The sequence below is a fragment of the Bos grunniens genome, chromosome 13 (assembly GCF_055505025.1).
Source record: "Bos grunniens cultivar Pamir isolate PY7600 chromosome 13, Bosgru_T2T1.0, whole genome shotgun sequence".
In the NCBI taxonomy this organism is placed as follows: Eukaryota; Metazoa; Chordata; class Mammalia; order Artiodactyla; family Bovidae; genus Bos; species Bos grunniens.
Genome location: NC_141177.1, coordinates 65542118 through 65569212, shown reverse-complemented (window position 1 = coordinate 65569212; position 27095 = coordinate 65542118). Strand labels below are relative to the sequence as shown.

The 27095-nt window shown below is 41.7% G+C and overlaps 1 protein-coding gene across 3 annotated transcripts in view; it reads right to left on the bottom strand.

The window, feature by feature from the left end:
• The window catches only part of APBB1IP (amyloid beta precursor protein binding family B member 1 interacting protein), a 75942-nt gene that overhangs the window by 19001 nt on the left and 29846 nt on the right, over positions 1 to 27095 (bottom strand). For all 3 annotated transcript variants that reach the window (XM_086334687.1, XM_086334688.1, XM_086334689.1), the window contains 6 exons: positions 18269 to 18340; positions 16092 to 16179; positions 13696 to 13982; positions 12027 to 12104; positions 7594 to 7753; positions 5227 to 5348 (listed from right to left, as the gene is read on the bottom strand). In XM_086334687.1, the coding sequence (XP_086190813.1) occupies positions 5227 to 5348; positions 7594 to 7753; positions 12027 to 12104; positions 13696 to 13982; positions 16092 to 16179; positions 18269 to 18340 (807 nt within the window). The remainder of the gene's footprint in view (positions 1 to 5226; positions 5349 to 7593; positions 7754 to 12026; positions 12105 to 13695; positions 13983 to 16091; positions 16180 to 18268; positions 18341 to 27095) is intronic.

Genomic DNA, 27095 nt, shown 5'->3' with positions numbered 1-27095 from the left:
CACCCCACTCCAGTACTCCTGTCTGGAAAAGCCCATGGATGGGTGAGCCTAATGGGCTGCAGTCCATGGGGTCGTGAAGAGTTGGATACAACTGAGCGACTTCCCTTTCACTTTTCACTTTCATGCACTGGAGAAGGAAATGGCAACCCACTCCAGTGTTCTTGCCTGGAGAATCCCAGGGATGGGGGAGCCTGGTGGGCTGCAGTCCATGGGGTCGCACAGAGTCGGACACGACTGAAGCGACTTAGCAGCAGCAGCAACAGCAGGTGGAAACAGTTTATAAAATAATGCCTGAAAAAAAATGTATTAAAACTACAGTATATAACCCTGGAGGGTAGTAACTAAGTTAAGGAGCCTCCTGAGTCTAGATACAAATGTTTATTTACATGATGAGAGTGCTTCCCCAAGTGTGACCCCCAGACCACCCCAGTGCTCTGTTAAATTCATGTTCCCGGGGCCCCCAACCTACTGAAGTGGACTCTCAGGGGACCTGAGAATCTGCATTCCAGCACACTTCCTGGATGATTTCTACTTACATTGAAGTTTGAAAATAAAGAGGAAGCAAACTGCAAAGCAAACTTTGCAGAATTAGGAGATCTCCTAGAAATACAATGTACCACGATGACAAATTGTTACCAGAGGAAATAAGCCAGGTACAACTCCTTCCATAAATCTTACTGAATTATCTTTCTGTGTTGTTCAGTCACTCAGTCATTTTCGACTGTTTGTGATCCCATGAATTGCAGCATACCAGGCTTCCCTGTCCTTCACTATCTCCCCAAGTTTGCTCAAACTCATGTCCATCGAGTCGGTGATGCCATCCAACCATCTCACTCCTCTGTCGCCCCCTTCTCCTCCTGCCCTCAATCTTTCCCAGCATCAGGATCTTTTCCAATCAGTAGGCTCTTCTCATCAGGTGGCCAAAGTATTGCAGCTTCAGCTTCAGCATCAGTCCTTCCAGGCAATGTTCAAGGTTGATATCCTTGAATTATCTTTTAATGCATTTTTAAAGACAAACTTTTATGTATTACTTCAAAGGATAGCATATTGTGAATTAGTGTGGTTATTCTATCAGTTCAGTTCAGTTCAGTTCAGTCGCTCAGTCATGTCCGATTCTTTTGAGACCCCATGAATCGCAACACACCAGGCCTCCCTGTCCGTCACCAACTCCCGGAGTTCACTCAGACCCACGTCCATCGAGTCAGTGATGCCATCCAGCCATCTCATCCTCTGTCGTCCCCTTCTCCTGCCCTCAATCCCTCCCAGCATCAGAGTCTTTTCCAATGAGTCAACTCTTCGCATGAGGTGGCCAAAGTACTGGTTATTCTATAGGGTTTGGAAATTATTCTAATTTTATGTATTTGGCTTGCAGACTGTGATTAATGTAATATGGAGCATATACCACCTGCCCCAACTCTATACTAAGACTTTACAGGTACACTTTTCATTTCATCCTCACAGCAACCCCACAATGTAGGTGTGACTGCTATTTCACAGATAAGGAAACAGGTAAGTGACTGCCCAAGAACAATTAGTGCCAGAGCTTTGAATTTGTCATGATCTTTCTCAGTATTAAACTGCTCTCAACACCACAGGAAAGAATCCAGTGTGGCAGAGTGGATGGACTTACCACCACTGAACTGTACACCAAAAAGTGACTAAAATGGTAAACCCCGTGTTATGTGTATGTCACCAAAATTAAAAAAAAAAACGTGATAACTTAGCCCTGACAATGAATACAGAGTGTGGTGCTAGCAAGGACACTTGCTTTAGGGCCCTGGAAAAATGTGATCATGTATGCATTGAAAGAAGGGAGAGGAACAAGAGGAAGACTGCAGAGCGTGTGTGGGTCGTCATCATTTGAGAAAAGGAGAGCATGTTTCGCCCTCTGCAGGACAGACAGGGAAAGAGCCTTTCTAAACTATAGTAAGTGTTATTAGTAGCTCAGTCATGCCCGACTCTTTGCGACCTCATGGGCTGCAGCCCACCAGGCTCCTCTGTCCATGAGATTTTCCAGGCAAGGATACTGGAGTGGATTGCCATTTCCTTCTCCATTATGAACTACGAAGGGTCTCCTTTTATGAGGGTATTGTGAAGCCATTATCTTTTCTGAGACCCCTCTTACTTTTTCAGCTTCTGAATACCTTTTCCCCTTCCAGGTGGTAGTACTATACTATGCTTTTGCTTTAATGAAATTCCAAGCTGGAGATCATGCAGGGCAATCCTTACAAGGACTGACTGGTCTTGGGTGAGAATTTGGGGGGCTCTGTAGCAAGTGGCAGAACTTAATAGTTAATCCATTATCTGTTAGGGACAATCTGAGCTGAAAAATAAAGGAACTTTAAAATGGGAAATGAGACTTTCAGCTGCAGTCTGCCCCTCTTTCTCACAGCTTCTGAAAATGCAAGCTTTGAGAGCAGCAGGATAGGAAAGAAATGGCAAATCCATTGTTTAAAATCACCTTGTTGGGATAATGAATAAATCAAGCAAACACTTACCAATCCATGAGTAAATATTTGTACTTTTCACATGTAAAATATCACTGTTTTAAGAATCATTTTATCACACTGAGAAGATAAATGTAAGTAGATGGCTATATATCTATAGATGGGGGAGCTGTATAAGACTGCACAAATTAAAAATGAGCCAAGTTCTGTAGGTTTGCAGAGAGGAGGAAATTACTGTGGGCTGAGATGATCAAGGAAGACTTCACAGAGGAGGTGTAAGTTGTAACTTGAAAGATGTTTATATTCAGATAGAGGAAAAGAAAGAGAGCATTCAGGGCAGGAGGAACAGCGTGGACAAAGGCCCAGAGGTGGTTAAACACTGGGGCTCTTTGAAGCAAACTAAATGTCCATGGACAGATGAACAGATAAAGAAGATGTGGTATATACATACAATGGAATACCACTAAGCCATAAAAGAATGAAATAATGCCATTTGCAGCAACATGGATGGACCCAGAGATGATCATATTACGTAAATCAGACGAGAAAGAAATATCATGTATTATTTATATGTGGAATCTAAAATAATGATACAAGTGAACTTATCTACAAAACAGAAATATTAACAGATTCACGGACACAGAAAACCAGTTTATGGTCACCAAGGGGAGAGTGGGGGCAAGGGGAGAGAGAAAGTCGTAGCCTGGGATTAACATACACACACTGCTATATATAAAAGAGGTGAACAACAAGGACCTACTGTACAGCTCAGGGAATGCTACGCAGTATCTTGTATTACCTGTAATGGAAAATTATCTGAAAAAGAATATATATGTGTGTGTGTGTGTATGACCAAATCACTTTCCTGTACACTTGAATCTAACACAACGTTATAAATTAACAAATTTTTAAAAAATTTAACAAAATTTAAAAAATTACTGGCTTATCTTTGGGGCACTGGTGAACAACCAGCCTGGCTAGAACTGGGGCACAGCTGATGCAGCCCAGCCCATCACCCCAAGCTCTCTTCCATCCTGTGTCAGAATTCAGTGATGCCTGTCACCTGTGCAGTGCCCGCCCCCTGGGATGGCTGGAGCGCACGTCCTGGCCACCTTATGCTCGCTTTGGCCACGTGACTTGCGTGGGCCAGCAGAATGTGAGTGGGAGAACAGGATGTGGGTCCATGGGAGCAGAGGGCCTGAGAGTTGGCAGGGTGTTTTTCCACGGCTTCTCCAGCACGCTTGCCCTTCACCAGGAGGAGAGTGTTTCACAGGTGGCTGCTGGTCTAAGGACAGTAAGAGGCATGTGGAACTCTCTTGATCTGACTCACACTGTAGAGCCAGGGACAGAGGACCTGCTGACCTGCAGGCCATGGAGAGAGGAGATACCTGCTGCTAGAAGCCACTGGGACCCTCAGGTTGTGTTCACAACCCTGACTGATACACACGCCCATGCTGGCTGGGCAGGGGCTCTGGGCACTGAAGTCGAGAGAAGACTTTGTTTTAAAGGAGAAGCCCCTCCCAGGGACTTCCCTGGTGCTTGAGAAGTTAAGATTCCACCCTTCCAAAGCAGGAGGCCCGGGTATGATCCCTGGTCAGGAATACTGCATATGCCGCAACTGAAAGCCTGCATGCCACAACTAAAGATCTTGCTGCAACTAAGATCCTTAGTGCTGCAACTAAGGCCCAGGGTAGCCAAATAAGTAAAATCAATCAATAAAAAATAAAATAAAAGCCCCTTCTGGAAGTTGTAAATGTGATGCCTGTATGACTCTCCTTCCAGCTGGGCCTGGTCCCAGATGGTCAGAGATGAACCTTGGCAGGAGAGAAAGGCTGGAAAGGAGGGGAGAGACCATGAGGTCATTTTCCCCCATGGCGGTTGGTGCCCTTCTGCACCCAGGGGGAAGCATGCCATTGTGGTTCCGTCTCTGCTTCTTACTTATGCAACTAAATAAACCACCACCACTACCAAATTTCGGTTAAGAAACAGAACAATGGAACGAAAATTACCTGAAGTATCAATAGTGATGATCACTGAACTGTGGGAATACTTAAATTTCCTTTCTTCTACTTTTCAGTTTTTTTCCAATAAATTGATATTAATTTTGAAGTCAGAAACATAAAAGATGTTTATAAAAAGAAATGAACAGCAATACAGCAAGCAGGTGGCCTTAATTTGTTTTCACAACACGTTCTCTGAAAAAGACATTCTTCGGGGCTCCTGGCAAGAAGGTCGGCTAATGTTAATACCAAGGTGGGTCACCCTCTCCAGACACAGACCCCAGGCCTCACACTTCTGATTTTGGTTTTGGGCCCCACTGGTCTTCGCACAGTGGGGGCTACATGTAGGCACAGCTGGGAAAAGAAAACTCTTTGGGTTACAGCTGAGGTTCATGTGTTCATTTGAACACCTGGCATTTTTTTAGGAGGAGCAGACCACCCTGTGACCACAGTTAACTGGGAAGAGGCACTTTCCCAACGCCAACTGGCCTGAGAAACTGAGAGAGACTCAGCTGCTTCATCAACAAAGTTGCTCTAATTAGGACAGTAAGGTTGTACTGCCCCAACCTACTTCACCCCAGAGAGGCAGGCCCACGTGGCACAAGGGGCCCCTGTCCTGACCCCTAAGCGTTGAGTTTGTATTTCTTTGAAAGGAATACATTTGTGATATTTTGTGAGATAATGAATAATGTGAAATTTTGTGAGGTATCTTGTGAGGACACAGCTGACATTACAGAATGAATATTTTATATGGTTTAACAATATACAAATTATCTTACCTGGGGGTTTTTAAATACAGCATACTTTTCCTCTTTCTCCAAAAATAACAGTTTATTTTCTGTGTCTCTTGTCCAGTCTGATAAGATTTCAACAACATTTTCATGGTCTTCAAAAAACCTTTCTGATGTAACAAGAGAAAGCATTTTTTCAGACCCAAGACAGCAGGGTTTCCAACAAAGAAATAAGTTGGTACTGAGCTAACACAATGCTTCATACTTCTCATTGGTTTTAGAAATTCCTAATTCTTACATTAGAGAAGGCAATGGCACCCCACTCCAGTACGTTTGCCTGGAAAATCCCATGGATGGAGGAGCCTGGTAGGCTGCAGTCCATGGGGTCACACAGAGTCAGACACAACTGAGCGACTTCACTTTCACTTTTCACTTTCATGCATTGGAGAAGGAAATGGCAACCCATTCCGGTGTTCTTGCCTGGAGAATCCCAGGGATGGGGGAGCCTGGTGGGCTGCCGTCTATGGGGTCGCACAGAGTTGGACACGACTGAAGTGACTTAGCAGCAGCAGCAATTCTTACATGATGTCATACTGTAACATCTCTGTTATGTCTATTCTTCAGTCTCAGGTCTTCAACTTATTTCCCGTAAAAAAACATGGCAGATAAGCCTATAATATAGTGGTAGCGGTCAGCCATTGCTCCTTTTTTGTATTTGGGTTTTTTACTATTTTAAATAGCCCTCCACCCTGTCTGGAAGGAGGACAATTAGGCAGTAATTGGGTAAATAACTTTGAATCAAATTGTGAGATAACTGCTGCTGCTGCTGCTGCTGCTAAGTCACTTCAGTCGTGTCTGACTCTGTGCGACCCCATAGACAGCAGCCTATCAGGCTCCCCCGTCCCTGGGATTCTCCAGGCAAGAACACTGGAGTGGGTTGCCATTTCCTTCTCCAATGCATGAAAGTGAAAAGTGAAAGTGAAGTCGTGTCCAACTCTTCCCAACCCCATGGACTGCAGTCTACCAGGCTCCGCCGCCCATGGGATTTTCCAGGCAAGAGTACTGGAGTGGGGTGCCATTGCCTTCTCTGGTGAGATAACTAATAAGCACTTATACAAAGGTCCTCAACCTTTCTGGCATCAGGGACCAGTTTCATGGAAGACAATTTTTCCACCCACCGGAGATGGAGGATGGTTTCAGGATGATTCAAGGGTATTACATTTATTGTGCACTTTATTTCTATTATTATTAATACATTAGCTCCACCTCAGATCATCAGCAATTAGATCCTAGAGGTTGGGGGCCCCACAAAACATTGCTCCCTAAACACATATAAAATACATATAAAACACAATGTATTATACGAATATCGAAACCAACCCTAAACCTTCCTTCCTGTCTTTTCTCTATCTGACTCTGAGAACTGAAGAAAACTTGGAGGATTATTTCCTTGTAGATCATTTCCTCCAGTAAGACATATCCCCAAAGCTTCTAAAACAGGCAACCCTGTATCCCAACAATTCTGTATCCCAGCTCTTCCATATCCCAACTCTCCCGGGAGACAACTGTTCTGTGAGTGGATTAAGAATGAGAAGTAGCAGAATCTTTCTTTAACTGCTTTTTCAGTTCATCAAATTCTATCAACTGTCCTTTGCTCTTTGGGGCTGAGCCTCTTCCACTAGACAAAGTATCAGATACTACGTGAGTGAGCCGTGGAGGAAGAAAAGTGGACAGGGACATGAGGCCCGGGGCAGAGTTACCCAAGAGCAGGGGTCACCAGCTCCTGGGCCACAGGCCGGTACTGGTCCATGGCCTGTTAGGAACCCACCTGAGCAGCAGGTGAGCGGCGGGCGAGTGCATGAAGTGGCTTCATCTGCATTTACAGCTGCTCCCCATTGCTCGTACTGCTGCCAGAGACCTAACTGCTCCTGTTCAGTGAACTCAGTAAATGTAACACGTTTGAAATATCCCAATACTATCCCGACCAGGTCTATGGGAAAACTGACTTGCATGAAACTGGCCCCTGACATCAAAAAGGTGGGGGATGACTGCCTTAGAGTTTAAAGAAGCAAACTTTAAAGAGACATTGGCTGATCAGCACCCAGGCCCATCGGCTCAGCTGGCTAAACAGTAAGAAGCATCATCTTGTCACTCACTTTCCTTTTGGATCTGCTAGAGAAGTAGCTGCAATAATGCACACCCTCCCCCGGGTCTGGCCACCTGCTTCCATCTGAGTCTCTTCACCACACATCAAGCAAGAGACAAGCACTGAATCCAAAATAAGGAAAGTGATGGGTGGGGTGGTCTTCACAGCCTTGAACAAAACTCTTCTTCATAATTAGATCAAAACCCATAATATAATAAAGCAAACCACAGGTTTCTGGAATACAGCCTGCCGTTAGGACTGGGACTTACCGATTTGCAGCTCTGGATATATTTCATAAAGACACCAATCCACGTTACAGTCACAGTGGGTTTTCTCAAAAAGGTTGTCGAGAACATCTCGGGCTAACTGCCGCTCATCCACCATCAGTGACTTCGAGCTGTTATCATTCATAAGTATCTTGACAACAAGCTGAGGATAAAGCCACAGGACAGCTAGTAAATTCCAGCAACTGGAGAAGGCCACTAAGAAAGGTTCAGGTTTCCACTTCTATTGCTTCTGCATATTTAGGTAAGAAGGTATCCCACAGACTCATTCATGTGCCAAGAATACAGACAGGTGCTGGAGAAACCAATTCACAAAACCAGAAATAATACACAATAAGCAAAGTCCTTGCCCAGTCCTCAGAGACTCTCCATTCTGATGAGGGAGATCTGGACTCTGTGACCCCATGGACTGTAGCCCACCAGGCTCCTCTGTCCATGGAATTCTTCAGGCAAAAATACTGGGGTGGGTTGCCATGCCCTTCTCCAGGGAATCTTCCTGATCCAAGGACTGAACCTGGGTCTCCTGCATTGCAGGCAGATTCTTTACTGTCTGAGCCACCAGGGAAGCCCACCAAAATCACTGGTCCTCCCTGATTCAGAGTCTATCTCTGCCACCTGGGATTGTCTTTCCCTTTCCAGACCATCCCCATCCAACCTACAGCCTGCAGTGCTTGAAGCTACTCCACACACCACCAGCAGAGCATTCCTGGAGCAACATCGTCACCCAGAACCCCCAGACACTCTTGCTTAAATTTCTGTTCTAGCTTGAAAAGAGAAGTGTGGGATAGAGACAAGTTCTGCCTATTGTTTGTCTAAGGTTGGTCCTGGTTAGTCACAGAGGAAGTGCATCTTTATTTAAAAAGTATTGGGACTTTGCTGCTGGGCCAGTGGCTGGGTCTCCACGCTTCCAATGCAGGGGGCACAGGTTTGATCCCTGGATGGGGAACCAGATCCCATGTGCCACAACAGGAGTTCTCATGCCACAGCTAAAGATACCCGCATGCCTCAGCAAAGACTGAAGATCCTGTGTGCGGCAACCAACATCCGGTGCAGCCAAACAAATACACACATTTTAAAAACAAATAAATAAAAAGTATTTCGAAGGGATGGAAAGAGAAGTCATACAACTGGCAACATTTCTTCCTCCCCTAAAGTTTGGGCCACATTCTGAGCAGCAGGTAAACTGCCTCGCTGGACCCACGCAGTTGGATCCTGAAGACACTGTGCAGTGAATGGTGACGGGCACACAGTGCCTGCGGACTGCTGTGCAGAGTTACTGAGAGCAACCAAGGGTGTGGGTGGTGATAAGAATCTGGGTGAGGAGCAGCAAAGACCACATGAAGAAGCACACCTAGTATCTCCCCTTCCCCCACTTGCACTCGGGAGACTCAAATGCAAACACTGGGGCAGTAAAGTGCGTTTCCTCCTGCAGAGGCCATTTGAATCAGGCTTTTATTCCAGGCTTGGCCAAAGAATACTTTTTTCCCTTTGAAACCTGTAGTCCAGGAACTTCTAGTTGGACACTTTGTTTCTGTTGTCTGTTCATCTTTTGATGTATTTAACACAACAGGCTCAAATAAATACCACAGTGTCACAGACATTCATCTGGGGATTTTCCTGACAGTTCAATGCTTAAGACTCCACCCTTCCACTGCAGGATACAGGGTTCAATCCCTGGTCGGGGAAGTAAGATCCCATATGCCATACCACATGGTCAAAAAAACCCACACAAAACATTCATCTGACCTGAGAAATCACGCTTGGAGGGGTGCCTGGAAAAACAGAAATTCCTCAAATATCGGAATGACCGTGGCTTATTTTCCATAGAAGGCATACCCATTGCTCTCTGCTGAGGATTATTGCTATAAAGTAGCTACGGGTCCTAAGAAACCCTACCAATGTTAGGATTTAGAGGACAGTGTTCCCGATGGGAAAATCAATAACTTTTGACCACATTTTTTCTCGCTTAGGAATTCTTGAAAAAACAAAACATAGCTTGGTGTTATCTTTTGTTTTTAAAGAGAGAAAAAAACCAAACCGCACACATAGTTTGACAATGATGCAGTGATGGAAAGGGCTTGGTTTTGGTTTTTCTTTTGGCAGAAACTGCAAACTAAATTTAACGCACATGTAGTTACAAATGTCCACAATCATGAAACTTAGGGAAAAAACCAAGAGAAGGCAGGTGACCTTTAGTGAAAAGAAACCATGTTGACTCTTCTTCACAGCTCTCTTCCCATTTCCAAGCTGAAGGGTAGTTCTGTATCAGCACATGACACCCTAAAGCACGGTTACGTGATGTAGCAAGCTGAGTACTTCTCACATCAATCAGTTTAGTTCAGTCGCTCAGTCATGTCCGACTCCTTGCGACCCCATTTCACATCAATACCATATCATATAGGGCAAAATGATTTCAGAATGAAAAGACTTCCCCTTTCTGACCCATTGTAGTAAAGACCATGGGATTTTCCAGGGAAGAATACTGGAGTGGGCTGCCATTCTCTCCTCCAGGGGATCTTTCTCACCCAGGGATCAAACCGACACCTCTGGCTTCTCCTGCATTGGTAGGCAGACTCTTTACCACAAAGAAACAAATACAGTCAATGAGTGAGTCTGATACTCTTTCCAGTTCTAAAAACGTTGCACCACAAACTACGTATATCATTCCTGATCCAAAAAGATGACAACACCCAGCAGAATATTTGAGGACAGAGTACTTCAGGTCAACTTGATTTCCAGCCTTTATAAAACATGCTGTAGATTATGTGTTAGTATACCTTACTTACTTTATTAACAGATGAGTATGACTCAGTTATTTTTTAATTATCTGTGCCACACAGCCTTTTATTTTTAGAAATAAGTCTCGAGTACCTCAAGTGAGAAAAAAATAAACACCTTGGCTTCTTAATTTTCTTCTCTCTCCCCCCGATCAGAGTGGCTTCTGTTTCACATACACTTTGCTGACTAGAGGCAGGTGCTGCTTTTCGCTGCCGCTACAATTCACCTCAACTGAATTATGGCAACTTTCTCTAGCTTCTGGTCTCCAGCAGGAAATACTGCTCGCTCGTCCCTGTCCTCTTCATCTCCGGTTAAGCACACGAAGGAGCCGGTTTTAGAAACACGACAGGCCATCCACGGGACAAGACTATGGACCAGCGGCCGGAGGTGCAGGCGGGCAGGAGGCCATTGTGTTAGGAGCTGGTAGAACCTTTCTTTGGGTCGCTTCTACTTCTCCGCAATGGGTGGCAACATCATGAGGAAGAGGAGGGAGGTATTGGAGGTTTTCAGGGAGAGGACAAGGTGGAAGCAGTTCTCTAGGTTCGTGAGACAGAGACTGGAGTGGCAAGCTCTGGCAGCACTGAGAGCCCGGGCTGAGCAGAAGGGGAGCTGGATTTAACCAGGGATTCACAGAGGCATCAGCTCAGTAACCGACCACAGAATGTAATTACACATAGAGAACAGGAAGGGAAATAGTAAGAAGGTGCATGCATGCTTGAAATGAAAGGAACCAGGCTGATCTGGAAACATTCTCACAGATGAACCTTGACTGTCTGGATCCCGGGGTAATGAAGGAATATTTATTAAATGTCAATCAGCATGTGTTGAACTCCTTCATTCAAAGAACCATGAGAGAGGCTGCAGGAACATAAAATCGAACACCCTCTATGAAAAGAATAATTCACCCAACTGTAATTAAAAAGCTCTTAATGAGTCTCAGTCATAGCATATGCCTCAGGGGTCGAGGTGAGACTTTATCTTTCTCTTAATTTACCAAATTAACTATTATTAACACTTTATTATTAGGCAGATGCTTTTACTGAGGTTAAATATGTGTGTTTCTGATACAATACAGTAAATGCGTCTCTGGAAAAAGCTACAGAAAATGCACAATAAATTACACACTTATTGGGACCACAGGGTTGGGGCAGGTCACTCAAAACCTATGCAACTTTGAATGCACAGCACCAGCCAGAATAACATTTGGAACTTCAGGGGAGAACTCAGACACCCAGGGCAGTCTAGGGGCTGCCCCAGGGGGTATATGACATGCACAAAAGCAACTGTGGGAATGAGGTGATGCCAGTGGAAGCTGAACTCTAGCCAAATTGAGATGGGCCCAGAAGAGGATGCCACCTGCTATTACCCAAGAGTGAGCAGAACCCAGAGGGCATCCTCAGGGGAGGGAGCCCTGGGGGTAGAAACCTGGAAACGTCCACACTGACACTAACATAGGTTCCCTATTTATCAATCACAAATGAGCAATTGATGTCATGGAAAGAATAATTTATCTTTGTCCTTAAGCTAAAAAAAATACAACTCATTGGAAAGTACCACTTGAATGTAAAACTTTTTTACCCTTAAGCATATGAAGAAGTTGTTAATTTGACTGCCCCGTGTAAAAGTGATTCGTAGTTTACCTTCTTGACCTTGGCCTCCTTCAGTTTTTCCAATGCCAGTTTTATTTTATCAGCCTTGGCTTGAGCTTCTTCTTCTTCCTGTAAAACGTTATGACGTCAACACAGTCCATTAATCATACAAGCGAGTAAGTATTCCCAACATCGCCAGTGTCTTAGTCACTTTCTGTTGATAAAAGCCTGTATTGGTACTTGCCTGGCTGTCCAGTGGTTAAGACTCATCATGTTGTGTAACTTAAACTTGTATAGTCGTGCTTGTGCTCAGCTGCTAAGTTGTGTCTGACTTTGTGATCCCAAAGACTGTAGCCCGCCAGGCTCCTCTGTCTGTGGGATTTCCCAGGCAAGAATACTGGAGTGGGTTGCCATGTCCTTCAGGGAATATTCCCAGCCCAGGGATCGAACCTGCATCTCCTATACTGGCAGCTGGATTCTTTACCACTGAGCCACCAGGGAAGTCTTATGTTATTGCATATGTGCATGCTAAGTCTCTTCAGTCATGTCCAACTCTTTGCGATGCTATGGACGTAGCCCACCAGGCTCCACTGTCCATGGGATTCTCCAGGCAAGAATAATGGAGTGGGTTGCCATGCCCTCCTCCAGGGGATCTTCCTAACCCAGGGATGGAACCCATGTCTCCTGTGGCTCCTGACTTGCAGGCAGATTCTTTACTGCCAAGCCACTGGGGAAGCCCTATGTTACTGTATCTTGCTGTAAATAATATAAATGTACAAAATTCTCTCTGAAAAGTTTTTTGGATTCAACCAGGCCCTTTGAAACTTCTCTAATATTATACATCAATTATATCTCAATAAACTGGAGGGAAAAAAAAGCCTCTGATCTAAATGGATCACCAATTTTCAAATAATTTTTATACAAGAATCACACAATACAGCAATGAGTAGTATTTGATATTTGTTTGTATTTCATATTTATTCATCCAAAAGATATTGTAGGGATTTTCAGGGTTACTAGTGTTGTATTTATAAGTACTGATCAGCATACAGTACAATAAATGTGAGAGCCACAGGAAATAGAGCTAGGTTATTTCTCTGAAATATTTTAAAAGTGGCTTACCCTAGGCAAAATCCTTAAAGCACCCTTTTTGCATTGATGAGGGACATAAACTGACAACCCAAATAATGACAATATGAACTGCCCAGAAATCTATTAATATCAAACACTTACCACCTGCTTGCCCATAACACCCCTTCCAACTTTGACCTTACAAGTGATATCTTTGCCAATGAACAAGGCTGTCAAATTCAGCAAAATTCCATTTAGTTCAATTTAGAAATATGTAAGGAATGCCTTCTATTCTTTATGTACTGGGCAAGGACCAGGGACACAGCAATGTGTAAATCATTTCCACAGCTCATACCAGGTTAATCATGTATGACCCCCAGAGGTGAGTATTATCAGGAAAAGCCACGTACAAATGTAGACTTTAGCCAAACTGTACTACTTCCTGCATATGGCCGTAGTAAGTTCCTTATACTCACCAACGTGTCCTTTCATGGCCATTTTATGTCTGACTGCAGTGAACACATCTGGGATCCTTGTTTTTTGAATCTTAGAGCTCTGGGCATACACATTTATGAATGGAACTGTCACTTTGAAGAAAGTCAGAGATCATGGGTGGCAGAGGTCAAGAGTCCTGACCCCATGGACTTACCTGAGAGATGGGTCCTGGAGGGGGTGGTGGCAGAGGAAGGTCTAACATTGGATCAGCTGGTGGAGGTGGTAAGTCATCATCATATTGACTCGGTGCAGCAACATTTGCTCCGTAACCAAGAGAGGCTGTATCACTGAAACTTGGCACACACAGGGATGCTGAAGGAGGCTGCTTCTGAGGGGACTCTTTCTGGGCCTGGATTGTCCTCTGCTCAGCTTCACTTATGTCTGCTACCAGATCTGCCATGAGAGCATCTAAATCTTGGTCTTCCAGTGCATTTAAGGACTCTGATAGGGAAAATCACATTCATGAGCAAGATAATGATGTGTACCTGGAAAAACTAAATGAAAGTCATTGTAAAGAGTCAGTTTTTCTGTAAAGCAATTACCCTTCAATTACAAAATAAATTAATTTTTTAAAAAAGAGTAAGTTTGAGTACAGGTTGCCAGGGACTGGGGTTGGGGAAATAGGATGAGGTTGGTGAAAGAATATGAACTTTTATAAGGCAAATAAGGTCTGAGGATCTAAGTATACCACGATGACTCTAGTTGATAACACTGTGTGGTATAATTGAAATCTGTTGAAAGAGTAGAACTTAAACATTCTCACTAAAATAAGAAGTAAATATGTGAGGTGATGGATAGGTTAATTGTCTTGATAGGGCAAATCTTTTCACAATGTATATGCACAGCAAATCTGCATGTTGTACACTTTAGGTATCATACAGTTTTATTCATCAGTTAAACCTCAATAAAGCTAAAAATATCCTTTCCTTCCAAAAAAAAAAGAAAGGGAGGCAAATGCCTTCCCTACATTGAGCATCCTCACAGGCCACCTATAAAGTCAAATCTAAGTGCTGACTGGATGCCTATGGAGGAAATTCTTGCGCATTCTGGTGCAAGATCTTAGAGTTTTACAAAGTAGGGGATGGGGGAGGCTGGAAATGGATGGAAAATTCTCCCAGGTCTTTGGACAGCGGCAAACAGAGCAACACTAATGAATATACTTGGAAGAGAGTCGGTCTCCACCAACTGGGATTTATTTAATATGCCTTGAGATTTGGGGTGAGGATTGAGTTTCTGTGGGCACACCATCCAATTATAGGAACTCTCACATCTCAAAAGAGCAACTAATGATAAACAGCAGGAAACAAAGCACAAAGGGCATTAAGGAGTGAAAAAAATGTTTTTGAAAAATCGGGATTAACTGGTGAAGACTTCATAAGACTGTGAGTTGGAAGTTAATTCTCTCTTTTTTTAAAGAATTTTCTCTTGTTGTTTTCAAGACTTTCTATACATTAATACTAGTAGTTAAGGATTGTTTTGTTTTTTTTGACTGCACCACATGGTTTGTGGGATCCTGACCAGGGATCAAACCTGGGCCTACTGCATTGGGAGCACGGAGGAGTCTCAACCACTCCACCACAGGGAAGTCCTGGGAGTTAACTCTTAAAGGAAACAGCAGACCCGGATTTTCAGAGTGAGCGGGAGGGGGGATGGTTTCGCTGGAATTTCTTCCACGTGTGAGATTACTGTGGTGATCAGACATGGGATACTGAAAACTAATGAGACCACATGCACCCAGGGAGCCATGGCCGTGAATCAAGCTGGGACCGCACTTGGCTGATCAGGCAGTCACCGGATGGTGAGTGTGATGAACACAGGGTGAGCAGGGTGGAAGCGACGATGAGGAAGACAAATCTAGCTGCTGTGTGCAACGTGAACGAGATTGAGGAAATGGGAATGGGGGAAATACAGCCTTCTCAGGAACAAAGGATCAGAAAGCATGGGGAAATCATTTATTGCCCAACATCATCAGCATGAACACCATGCAGCATATTATTACATTAATGCTAATGGTTCAACCCTGAATATTCACTGGAAGGACTGTTGCTGAAGCTCTGATACCTTGGCCACCTGATGCAAACAGCTGAATCACTGGAAAAGACTCTGATGCTGGGAAAGACTGAAGGCAAAAGGAAAGGCGGGTGGAAAAGGATGAGATGGTTAGATCTCATGGACACCAACCCGATGGACATGAATTTGAGCCAACTCCAGGTGACAGTGGAAACTGAGGAGCCTGGCATGCTGCAGTCCATGGGGTCGCTGAATTGGACATGACTTAGTCACTGAACAATGGCTCCGTGTACAGCACCTGGACTGAAGGCTGGATCTCCCAACTATGTAACAAGGGTTTATTTCCTCCTAAACCAGTGTTGTTTTGCATACAACTTCTTCATAAAATTAAGTGAAATCAATTTTTAAAATCTCAGAAAGAATATATGTAGAACTAAGGAAGTGTATTCCTAGTTTTCTAGTGCTGCGAATTACACTCTGACAGATTTTAGTCATTGCTATGATTTCAAATCACTCAAGAAAACAAATGATGATGCTTACCATTTAAATCCTTAAACCCCACACTGTAGTTAAATTCAGCTCTGGGCGGTTTAGGATCTGGAGGAGGGAGAATGTCGACTCCTAAACTCTGTGAAAACAGAGCCCCAGCCCCAAAGTTATTCAGGATACTCACATTTTTGCAGGGCAAATTGTTCATTAAGTTAAGAATCGTCTACTGTTTACCCATGTTCTCTCTAAACATGTTCTCTAAAAACTGTATTATTTGCACATTTTAGGTGATTTTTTTCCCTACAGAAAATGATAAGTTAAAAATTATTCTAGAAAGTACACTTTGAAACAAAACAGATCAACTGAGACTGATGAGAATGAAGTTGTTTGCTTTTATAAACAACAGAAAAAACTTCTGGTAATGGTGCATTTGTGACACATACACTATATATATAATTCATTAAGACTTAAGTTATGACATCAAAGAAAGGAATATTTAGTCACTTGAAGAAAAGAACTGTTCAGGATGCAATCTTTTATTATACAGTAAAATGTTAATGCTGTTGCTCTTATTTAATAAAACTCGTTAAAAAGAAATGAAGACACAGTAAGTTACTAATTTTGTAAGTAACATTATTTTTTAAGTGAAAAAGTGACTTCTTGTATGATTTAAAAGCTAATATTTAAAAATATTTTTACATCCGTAGTTTGAGAAGTGATTTCACCTGTTCCTACTCATGAATGTTTTCATGACAGTAAGTGTATTTTTTATGTTAATTTGATGTAGTAAATCCTTGTTCACGTTTTAAATTTCTGAAAGAAGCAATCATTATACTTTTGAGAATAAATTAATGAGATACTATCAGTTATAAGTAGAAAAAAAAAGACCATTAATCAAGAAGCTTAAAAAAATGAACCAAAGAAAGTTAGAATCAAGGATAAAATGTAGGGAAGAGTGACTGCAACCCCAGAATTCATTCTAAAAACCAGAATAAGCTTGCAAAAATTGCCAAGAAAAGGGAAGGTTGATAGAGAAACTATGGGGCAGATACCGGAGCACAGAAAATAGAGAAAGGAAGTGCACACACACACACAAATGCTCATTAACTAGTTGCTTTTTAAACACTATAATTAGGAAGTATAACATTGCAATTAGAGGAGCCAACTCATTTTTTCTCAGGAATATATCAGGCTACTTAAAGAAATTAGAAATAGTTCTCTATCAAAATGTGTATCTATGAATGTGTGATGTAACAGGCTTTGAGTAAAATAGAGAGGGAAAGAAGAGCAAGGAATAGTTTTAGGAAGAAACTCCTTTAATCACTTTTAGCCAAGCAAACCCTGTGACTGGGCTCACTTGAGCACAGTGAAGATCAAAACTCAGAAAGGCTCTCAGTAAAGGCAGATCCAAGACACTCTGAGGGGTCCCCATCTTACTCTGGAGGTTATACCAACAATACTCAACTATGAAAATCCCAAACTGACCAAACAGGATAGTCATTCCTCTATGGAGCAGAAGTGAGTGGACAGAGACAAGCAGACGTTCAACAAACCCTCCCCCTTCACAGGTGGAAAAAAGTCCTCATATCTACAGAAATGTGGCTACCATCCCTCTGGTTTTTAGTCAGCACCCCTTTTCTCTAAGCCTGTTGTCTCATCTTTTGTCTCTTCCTTCATAGAGTCTGAACTTCCTTGAATTTCATATAGAATATAAAGTAGATGCTAACTAGTATTGATTTATTTTTCTAAAATAAACATAAAAAATAGATTAGTCTTCATTTATTTTGTAGAAAACTTTGGGATCCCTGTCTTTCTTATTTAGGAATATTGGATGATTCTTATTTTAGTGCTTTATGCAGAAAGTCATGAGCTGATTAGCCTTTACATAAAGGTAACTGCCAGGGAAATTGTTCAGTGAGGGTGGTGGTTGCAGAGGGTTTGCCTGGGGAAAATTCCTCCATTGGCATTCCTAAGTATTGGGATACCATGAGCATGAGAACTGCCATAACAGAATGTGTGTGTGATCCATGTATTCAGTTAACTGAACTCAGAAGGGTATAATCAGGAAAAAAGCTTTATTTTTTTCCCCAACTACAGTTAGAGCAGGACTATATAACATTGTCAATTTCCAGTCGTTAGAAAGATAGCTCTCTTGTCATATTAGAATCAAATTCAGTAACACTGTGTTTTTTTTTCCCCTAATTTGAAAGTTAAGAAGGAGAATTTACCTGAGTCAGGAGATCCATCTCTCCCAGCAAATTGCTGAACATTTGGTCTATATCTTCGTTTGACTCACCCATCTGAAAAAGGAAGAAATCCAGAAATAAACAGTCTAATAAAAGCCTGGTCCTTGGGGATAATTGTCCCATCTCTTTTTTTCCTCCAAAAGGCCCATCAATGGGCAAGTAAGTCAAGAAGAAAAGCTTGTGGAGAGGAAGGTTCACTTCAGCCTGCACGTCCATGCCTGACCTCTCTGCAATTTGCTTGGTCCAAGATTGAGCCGAACTCCAGGGACTGTCTCAGAGTATCAATGGGACTGTTTTCCCAGACAGAACTAGTCTCCTTGGGGCCAACTGGACAAGTGGGTGACATTCAGGAATTCACAACCAGGTAGGACACCCTGATTGGAAAAAGAGAATGCCTCAGGTCGTGGGCGATGGCACCAGAGCCACAAAGAACTTCATTTCCACTTGAAAACGAACACAAAAATGATGTCAGGTGTGAGAGAGCAAATTTACCAAAAAATTCCTTGCTTTACAAGTTTTTATCTGAAACAGCAGTTTTCAGCACATTTATTTGGAAATATTAGGATGCCACACAGTTAGAACTAAAACGGCCACATGATCAAGTGATAAGAGATGGAAATAAAACGTATTTTACATTATAACCTTTCTCTACCTAAACCAAGCGAAGGAAGTGGCCACAGGAGAAAAAGTGCTTCCGTAAAGTGTGAGGAGGGACGCCCTGGGAGGTATAACTAATTGCTTTGGTCCTGACATTGTTGGTGAGGCTGGATTAGGACATTAGGAGGCACAGTCACAAGGCTTAATTAGTAATGTGTTGTTTGGCAATAAAGACTCAACTGCTTCATCTGTAAGATAAGGACTTTGTTGCAGATAATTTCTAAGGGTCACAAATGCTCTAAAACACTAGAAAATTAGTGCTCATTACAGTTCAAGCTAAGAAGTCTGGTGAATGGATGAGATCAGCATGGATTACTTAAACCAAACAATATGTATGTGTGTGTATGCATGTGTTTGTATCCATTATTTTATATGAAACTTAAATACATACAAAAGTTGAGAAAATAATGTAATTATCTTCATGTACCCATTGTCCAGCTTTAACAATGACCAACTCATGACTGATCTTTTTTACGTAAATATCATATATGTAACATTAAAGGTTTTTTTTTCCTCACATAACCATAATAATATTATCTCTGCACACACACTTGTGTGTATTTGTATTTAAAATAAATTACTTGAATTGCCAAGATACAGAAGCAACCTAAGTGTCTATCAATAGATGAATGGATAAAGAAGATGTGGTAAACGTACACAGTGGAATATTACTCAGCCATAACAAGGAGTGAAATCTTGCCATTTGCAGCAACACAGATGACTTGGTGGGCATTATGCTAAGTGAAATAAGTCAGGCAGAGAAAGACAAATACTGTATGATATCACTTATCTGTAGAATCTAAAAAAAGACAATAAATTAGTGGATAAAACAAAAAAAGAAGCAGATTCACAGGTGTTGAGAACAAATTAGTGGTTACCAGTGGGGAGAGAGAGGAGGGGAGGGGCAACATAGGGGTGCAGGGTAAGAGGTGCAAACAATCTGGTATGAAGTAAACTGCAAGGATGTATTGCACGACACGAGAATATAGCCACTGTTTTATAATAGCTATAGATGAGGTATAACCTTTAAAAATCGTGAATCACTATACTATATACCTGTAACTTACATAATACCAACAGCAACTATACGTCAATAAAAAATATTTGGCTAAAATAGGCAAAGTCAAGGTGAGTTTATCTTTCCATGACTAAATTATCATGAAAACTTATAGTTCTCCCTTTACTATAACCTCAAACTAATACTTAAGCAATAATACCTTTTCATATTTAATAGCTTTAGTTAATCAGGATTTAACTAAACCCTCTGTTTCTTTATATGTAGCTAAAAGACCTCTGTCATACTGACTCTGCTTATTTAAAACTGACCTAAATGATTAAAAAACTCAGTTCTTGAAAGTACAGAGATGTAATGATGACAATGATGAAGACATATCTAGCACTTAACCTTGTTCTAGGAACTGATCTGTAAGCCAGGTTGATATTAACAGTAAACAGCTAGAACAGCACTGACACTGAGAAATCAGAACGAATGAGTGCTGTAAAAACCATCTGGAGTCCATCAGTGCATATCTGCCAGACATCCACCCTGTGGACTTCCCTGGTGGCCCAGTGGCTAAGACGTGGCATCGATGGGTCAGAATATCCATTGAGCCCAAACACCTTAGATTTTCAGACTGTATACACCACTGATACAGAATGGGTTGAGGCATACACACACCACTATATATAGAATAGATAACCAACAAGAACCTACTGTGGAGCACAGAAACTCTACTCATATTCTGTAATCGCCTATATGGGAAAAGAATCTGAAAAAGAATGAATATATGTATAACTGAATCACTTTCTTGTACACCTGAAACTAACACAACATTGTAAATCAACTATACTCCAATACACAATAAAAATTAAATTAAAAATTTAAAAAACCAAAACAGGTTGAGGACATGCCAGAGTGAATCATACACCTAATGTGGAAATAACCTGAAACAGCAGCACATACTTGTGACCTCTGCTGACTCCCCCGATGTTCATCAAAGTAGAAAAATCCTCCCCCTGCCCTCTCATTCCTTTTCCCTAGAGTCTGTTGATACTGAATTACTTAAAGGAGTTAACATCAAAATTATTCTGTAAATCTTGTTTTAAGCAAAGTAGGTTGCTGAAATTGACTAATGTCCCTACTTGGAGAAGGAACTGGCAGCCCACTCCAGTGTTCTTGCCTGGAGAATCCCAGGGAAGGCAGAGCCTGGTGGGCTGCCGTCTTTGGGGTCGCACAGAGTCGGACATGACTGAAGTGACTTAGCAGCAGCAGCAGGAGATAAAGGCATCTTGTGAAAAACAGGTGACTTGGGGAAGAGGGGCACTTATCGGAAAACAAATAACATTTCAGAAAGATAAATGGTACTTCAGGAGGATATATGGGAGATAGGGGAGTTTTGTGAAAATGTTTGTCTGGTGCTTGGAACTTTCCTTAATTGTAAGACTTTTTCCAAAACTCAAACAACAATGATAGGTTGATAGGTAAAGAAAAGGTGAAAAGTCTTTGTCAAATCTTATTTATCTATGAGGAACTTTTCTCTAATTTTAAGACTCTTTCCAAGAGTAAAAAAGTCAATTAAAATGGACTTAAATGCATTCCTTTTTAGAGCTGAATAATACACAACTTCTTTATCCATTCATCTGTTGATGGACATTTAGGCTGCTTCCATGCCCTAACTATTATAAATGCTAGGAAATACGTAGAATGAAAAGAATGAAAGAAATCCATAGACTTTTTTTTAAAGCTATGAACATAACTGCAATGAACACTGGGGTACACGGTTTTTTTTTTTTTTTTGAATTTGCTGTATGATGCAGAGAACCCAAAGCTGGTGATTTGTGACAAACTAGAGGGCTGGAATCGGGAGGGAGGTGGGAGGGTGGTTCAGGAAGGAGGGTTCATATGTATCTATGGCTGATTCAGGTTGATGTATGGCAGAAACCATCACAATATTGTAAAGTGATTATCCTCTGATTAAAAATAAAAATTAGGACAAGTTAACTCATTTAAAAAAATAAAATAAAAGCGTTGTTATTCTTGGTGAAAATCCTGAAACATTTAGTTAAGAGCTATTAATAACATAAATGTGTATTAATGTGTAAATTCAAACCAGATTACATATTTATCTTCCCTACAAGAAAACCTTGCTTTTGGAATGAACAGAATCAGAGTTCCATGGATATATACAGTGTCCACACACACACACACACACACATACACACACACACACACACACACACACACACACACACACGGACAAGAAAATAGGGCTGTGTCTATTTATATGTGCATTATTTCCTGAAGGTCAAAATCAAGAGTAAACAGACAGAAAGAGAGAAAAGAAACACCCAGCCCTGAGCACTCAAAGTGTTGTATGGGTTAACAGCCAAAAGAGAAAGGGTGGAGGAGCCTCAGTGAAGCAATGGATTGTGAAACAAGCAACGTGCACATAGCGACTGGGTGGAACTAACATCTTTTTGTGAGTATGTCATCTCTGAACTCCTTTTGTGTGAGTATGTCATCTCTGAACTCCTTTTGTGTATTGGGGAGGAACAACACATTGTTGATTAAAAACATTTGGAATCATTCTTTATCAGATAGATTTTGCTGGTTTGTTTTTTTTTTGGAGGGCGCAGAGAGTTGGATAGGAGTGGGATGGGGTGGTTGAGGCTGTACATTCAGGCCGAAATTCTGCCTTAGAGTCCCTGAATGACGGTGGGATTTTCCCTAATGCTCTGTCTTTCCCTAAGGCTCAAACTTCTGAGCCTGTTTTTATCTACAGATAGTTTTTCTTCTCCACATATATACATTTCCTATAAAAGCTTTAAATATGCGTATTTAAAAAAATCTGCCTGTAAGAGAAAACATGGTGACTCTAAGGAGGTGTTAATGCAACTTGTGATGACTGTTTCACAGTGTATACATATACCATATCATTATGGCGGATGCCTTAGTGTTAGATGTCAGTCAGATCCCCAGAGTGCAGGAAGAAGTGTATCCCGACAGCATTCTAATATATACTTATGTTGCATGTTATATAATATACTTATATACAACTTATATAACATATATTATGAAAATATATATCTATATATTGCTTAATAGGACATCTGTTTATATCTATGGCAAAGTCAACCTTGTCTATTTAACTCAATTTGGACACGGGTTTCATTGCCACTTGGATGAGCAATTCCAGCCATGATTTTGGACCTGAGTGACTCACCTAAAGCAGCCCATTCAATATTCCACAAGCTTTTCCATCATTCTTCCCCCTCTGGTGCGTTCTCCTCCTATATGCCCTAGCTTGACTATTGGTCATTATCCATCTATTAGTCTAATTTAGAAACCCTGGCACAGTCCTCAGACTCTTCCCATTTTTCCACCCCTATCAGTCAAAAAAAAAAAAAATCCCGTCGGTGGTTCCTGCAGAGAGCTTTCCTTTCCTTCATCCTCAGTGTTGAGACTCTCATCAGCTCATCAAGCCTCCAGAATTCCTCATCAAGTCCCATCACTATCATTTCAAATTTGAAATGGGGATCTGAATGTTTCAATCTTCTGTTCTGTGGCTGATCACGATGAAGCAGGGAGAGTTCAAGTCTCGCCACATCTTTAAGTCCTTCGTAATTTGCCCCAACCTACTCTTCAGGGTTCAACTCTTGACACTGTCTGAACAGGATTTTAAACATTCTGTTTTGGTACACACTATTCCCTTCAAGTAGCATCCTCCTCTGTCCACTCATCCTTCATATAACCCTACTGATCATTTGGAATCCAACTTTCATGGATGTCAGCATACCTCGTGGAGAGACTTGCTGTCCATTGCACTTGGCAACCCTATCAGTAAATCCAGATGCCAACAACAACCTGGATAAGGTTTTTAAACCTCCCTGGGTTAGTTTCCTCATCTGTAAAATGAAGAGATTAACATGTAATTCGTAGGATTTCTGTGACATTCATATTGGTGTGCAACCATGACCACCATTCATTTCCAGAACCTTTTCATCTTCCTCAACTGAAATTTCATACCCATTAAATAGTAACTCCCCATCCCTCCCACCCCCAGCCCCGAATCCTAGGATCCATCACCCTACTTTCTCTGTTTATGCATCTGGCTACTCTAGACATCTCATGTAAGTGGACAGAAATATTTGTCCTCAAGATTCACCCTGGTTGTAGCACTATTGTGTACCGCGTACTATCGTGTATCATGCACTATTGTGCAAGTGAAGTGGTGTCTGAGTCTATAGCTAGATTGCCAGAATTAAACTATAACTATTAACAGAATTCATGAGAAAGAAAGTTGGAAAATCTGAGGTTCTTTCAGTATCAATTTGCTTTGATATTTTTATTATTTTTAAATTAAAAAAACCCCAACTGGCTGTGTTTATTTTTTCCAGGGAAAAAAAATCAGCCCACACATTGTTGCTGTTTAGCCATTCAGTCTGTCTGACTCTTTTGTGACTCCATGGACTGTAGCCTGCCTGGATCCTCTGTCCATGGGATTTCCCAGGCAAGAATACTGGAGCGGGTTGCCATGTCTTCTCCAGGGGATCTTCCTAACCCAGGGATCGAACCATTTGGTCCATGGATTATTTATCACTGAGCCACCAGGGAAGCCCCAGCCCACATATGACAACTACAGATACAAAAGAGGAGATAATTTTTAAAAAATCTGTTGGTGATAGGAATCACACTTGGTATGGAATATGTAGTGCAGAATCCAGGTCCTCAAATGCTGGTGGAGATCGTGAGGTAGCCAGTGTATGTACAACTGGAAAATAACAGACAATATTGCATTTTACCCAATTCCTGCTGTGTAGTTTTTTTTCAAAATGCAATGAAAGCCCTCCTCAAGAGGAAGTGGTTCATGGAACAACGCAGCCCGTGGTTAAAGGTTCTCGCAATGTGTGGGGGAGGAGGGAGGTAAAACTTCTGTGTAGCATAAAACAGGAAGCAGAAACATCTCTAAAATTACACACAGGATCAAATAATACTCAACAAAGAACCATAAGAAATGTCTTGGGTCAACTTAACTGGCTTTGCACAGTATACTTGAGGTCAGTGAAAAAAATGTTTTTATTGGAGTATAATTGCTTTAAAATGTTGTGTTTCTGCTGTACAACATCATGAGTCAGCTACATGTATACATATACCCCTTCCTCTGGAGTCTCCCTCCCAACCCCCACTTCCCACCCCTCTAGGTCATCACAGAGCACCGAATTGAGCTCTCTGTGGTATACAGCGGCGTCCCACTGGCTAGCTATTTCACACATGGCTCTGTGTGTGTGTGTGTGTGTGTATCAATGCTTCTCTCACAGTTCGTCCCACTTTTCCCTTGCCCTTCCCTGTGTCCACATTTCAGTTCTCTATATATGCATTTCCATCCTTGTCCTGCAAATAGGTTCACCTGTACCATTTTTCTAGATTCCATATCTGCCTTAACATACAATATTTATTGTTCTTTCTGACTTACTTTACTCTGTATGATAGACTCTAGGTTCATCCACATTACTACAAATGATCCAATCCCATTCCTTTTTATGTCTGAGTAATAGTCCATTGTATATATGTACCACATCTTCTTTATCCATTCGTGGGTGGAAGTCAGTTAAAATTTTGAGAACTAGGCTAACAAACTGTTATGAAGTTAACAGGATAATCACTATGGTCATATGAACAATGCAGACCAATACAACAATCAATCACAAAGGAAATTCATGGGGGTGTCGTTAAGTGTGTGTATGTATGACCATGCAAAAGGAACAGCCAAGACAACAGGATTCTTTGGTAGGCAGTATTGTGATGGCAGAAGTTTGATGGAAAAAACATTTGTAAATGGAAGAGTGATCATGAAATGACATATTTTATTTAATAATTAAAAAAACACCAAAGGGGTATTTGAAAAAGTCTTAGAATTTGTTGACAGTGTAGACATACACATGTACATAACATGAAATGGATTACTGTATTTTTTAAAAGATATGTTTTTTAAATATTTGTATGTATTTATTTGGCTGCACTGGGTCTCACTGGTGGCATGCAAACTCTTAGTTGGGGCACGCGGGCTCCAGCTCCTGACCAGGGATTGAACGCAGGCCCCCTGTGTTGGGAGTGTGGTGTCTCAGTCACTGGACCACCAGGGAAGCACCAAAAGTATGGTTTTTAAATGGACTTCTTTCCAAATTGTTTTAGTTTTGAGTGAATGCAGGGTGGAGTGGGCAGAGTAATAATGTACTCTGCTAAGTCAAGCTCCAGGGAGGTGAAAAGTGAGATGGCAGAAAGAGACCCAAAAATATTCAACAGCATCAAAAGTTAACCACATGTGACATGGGGGAAGGGCAGCTTATATGAATGCAAATTCTCACTTGCATCTACTGACTTTTCTATATCTTTAGAAGACAAGAAGTAGATTAGTGTCACTTGTATATACTTGGGCTGAAAAGAGATCTTGAGATTTTCTTAAGTTCCCTTTTTATTCTAATTTGAGCATTTACATAAAGTATGGGGAACTGCTTTCGTATTTAGAATCTACTGTGGCATCAAACAAAAGTGACAACATAATTTAGGGCTTCTTGAAGAGATAAAAATAGAAAAATGTATTATTCACTCATTTGTAAATAAGAATAATGGGAACTAAGTTTCATACACACAACGCCTACAGATAGTTATATGTATTGACTGTTTCCTACTTGTCCCTGTTTTCTCTTGAATTTACCCCGCGATGGCTGAATGTTTGTGTCCCACCTACCCCCTGTCCCTGCCCCCAAATTCATTTGTTGCAACCCTAATATCCAATGTGACGGTATCTGTAGATGGAGCCTCTGGGAGGAAATTAGGTCATGAGAGTGGAGCCTTCATGTTGAGATTACTGCTTGTATAAGAAGAGATTTGAGGGACTTCTGTGGTAGTCCAGTGGCTAAGACTCTTTGCTCCCAATGCAGGGGGCCTGGGTTCAATCCCTGGTCAGGGAACTAGATGTTACACGCCACAGCTAAGACCTGGTGCAGCCAGATGAATGAAGAGACACAAGACAGCTTGCTTCTCTCTCTCTCTCTGCCATGTGAAGACGCAGCAAGAAGACGGCCATTGCAAACCAGGAAGAAGACCCTCACCAGACACGGGATCTACTCACGCCTTGGTCTCTGACTTTTC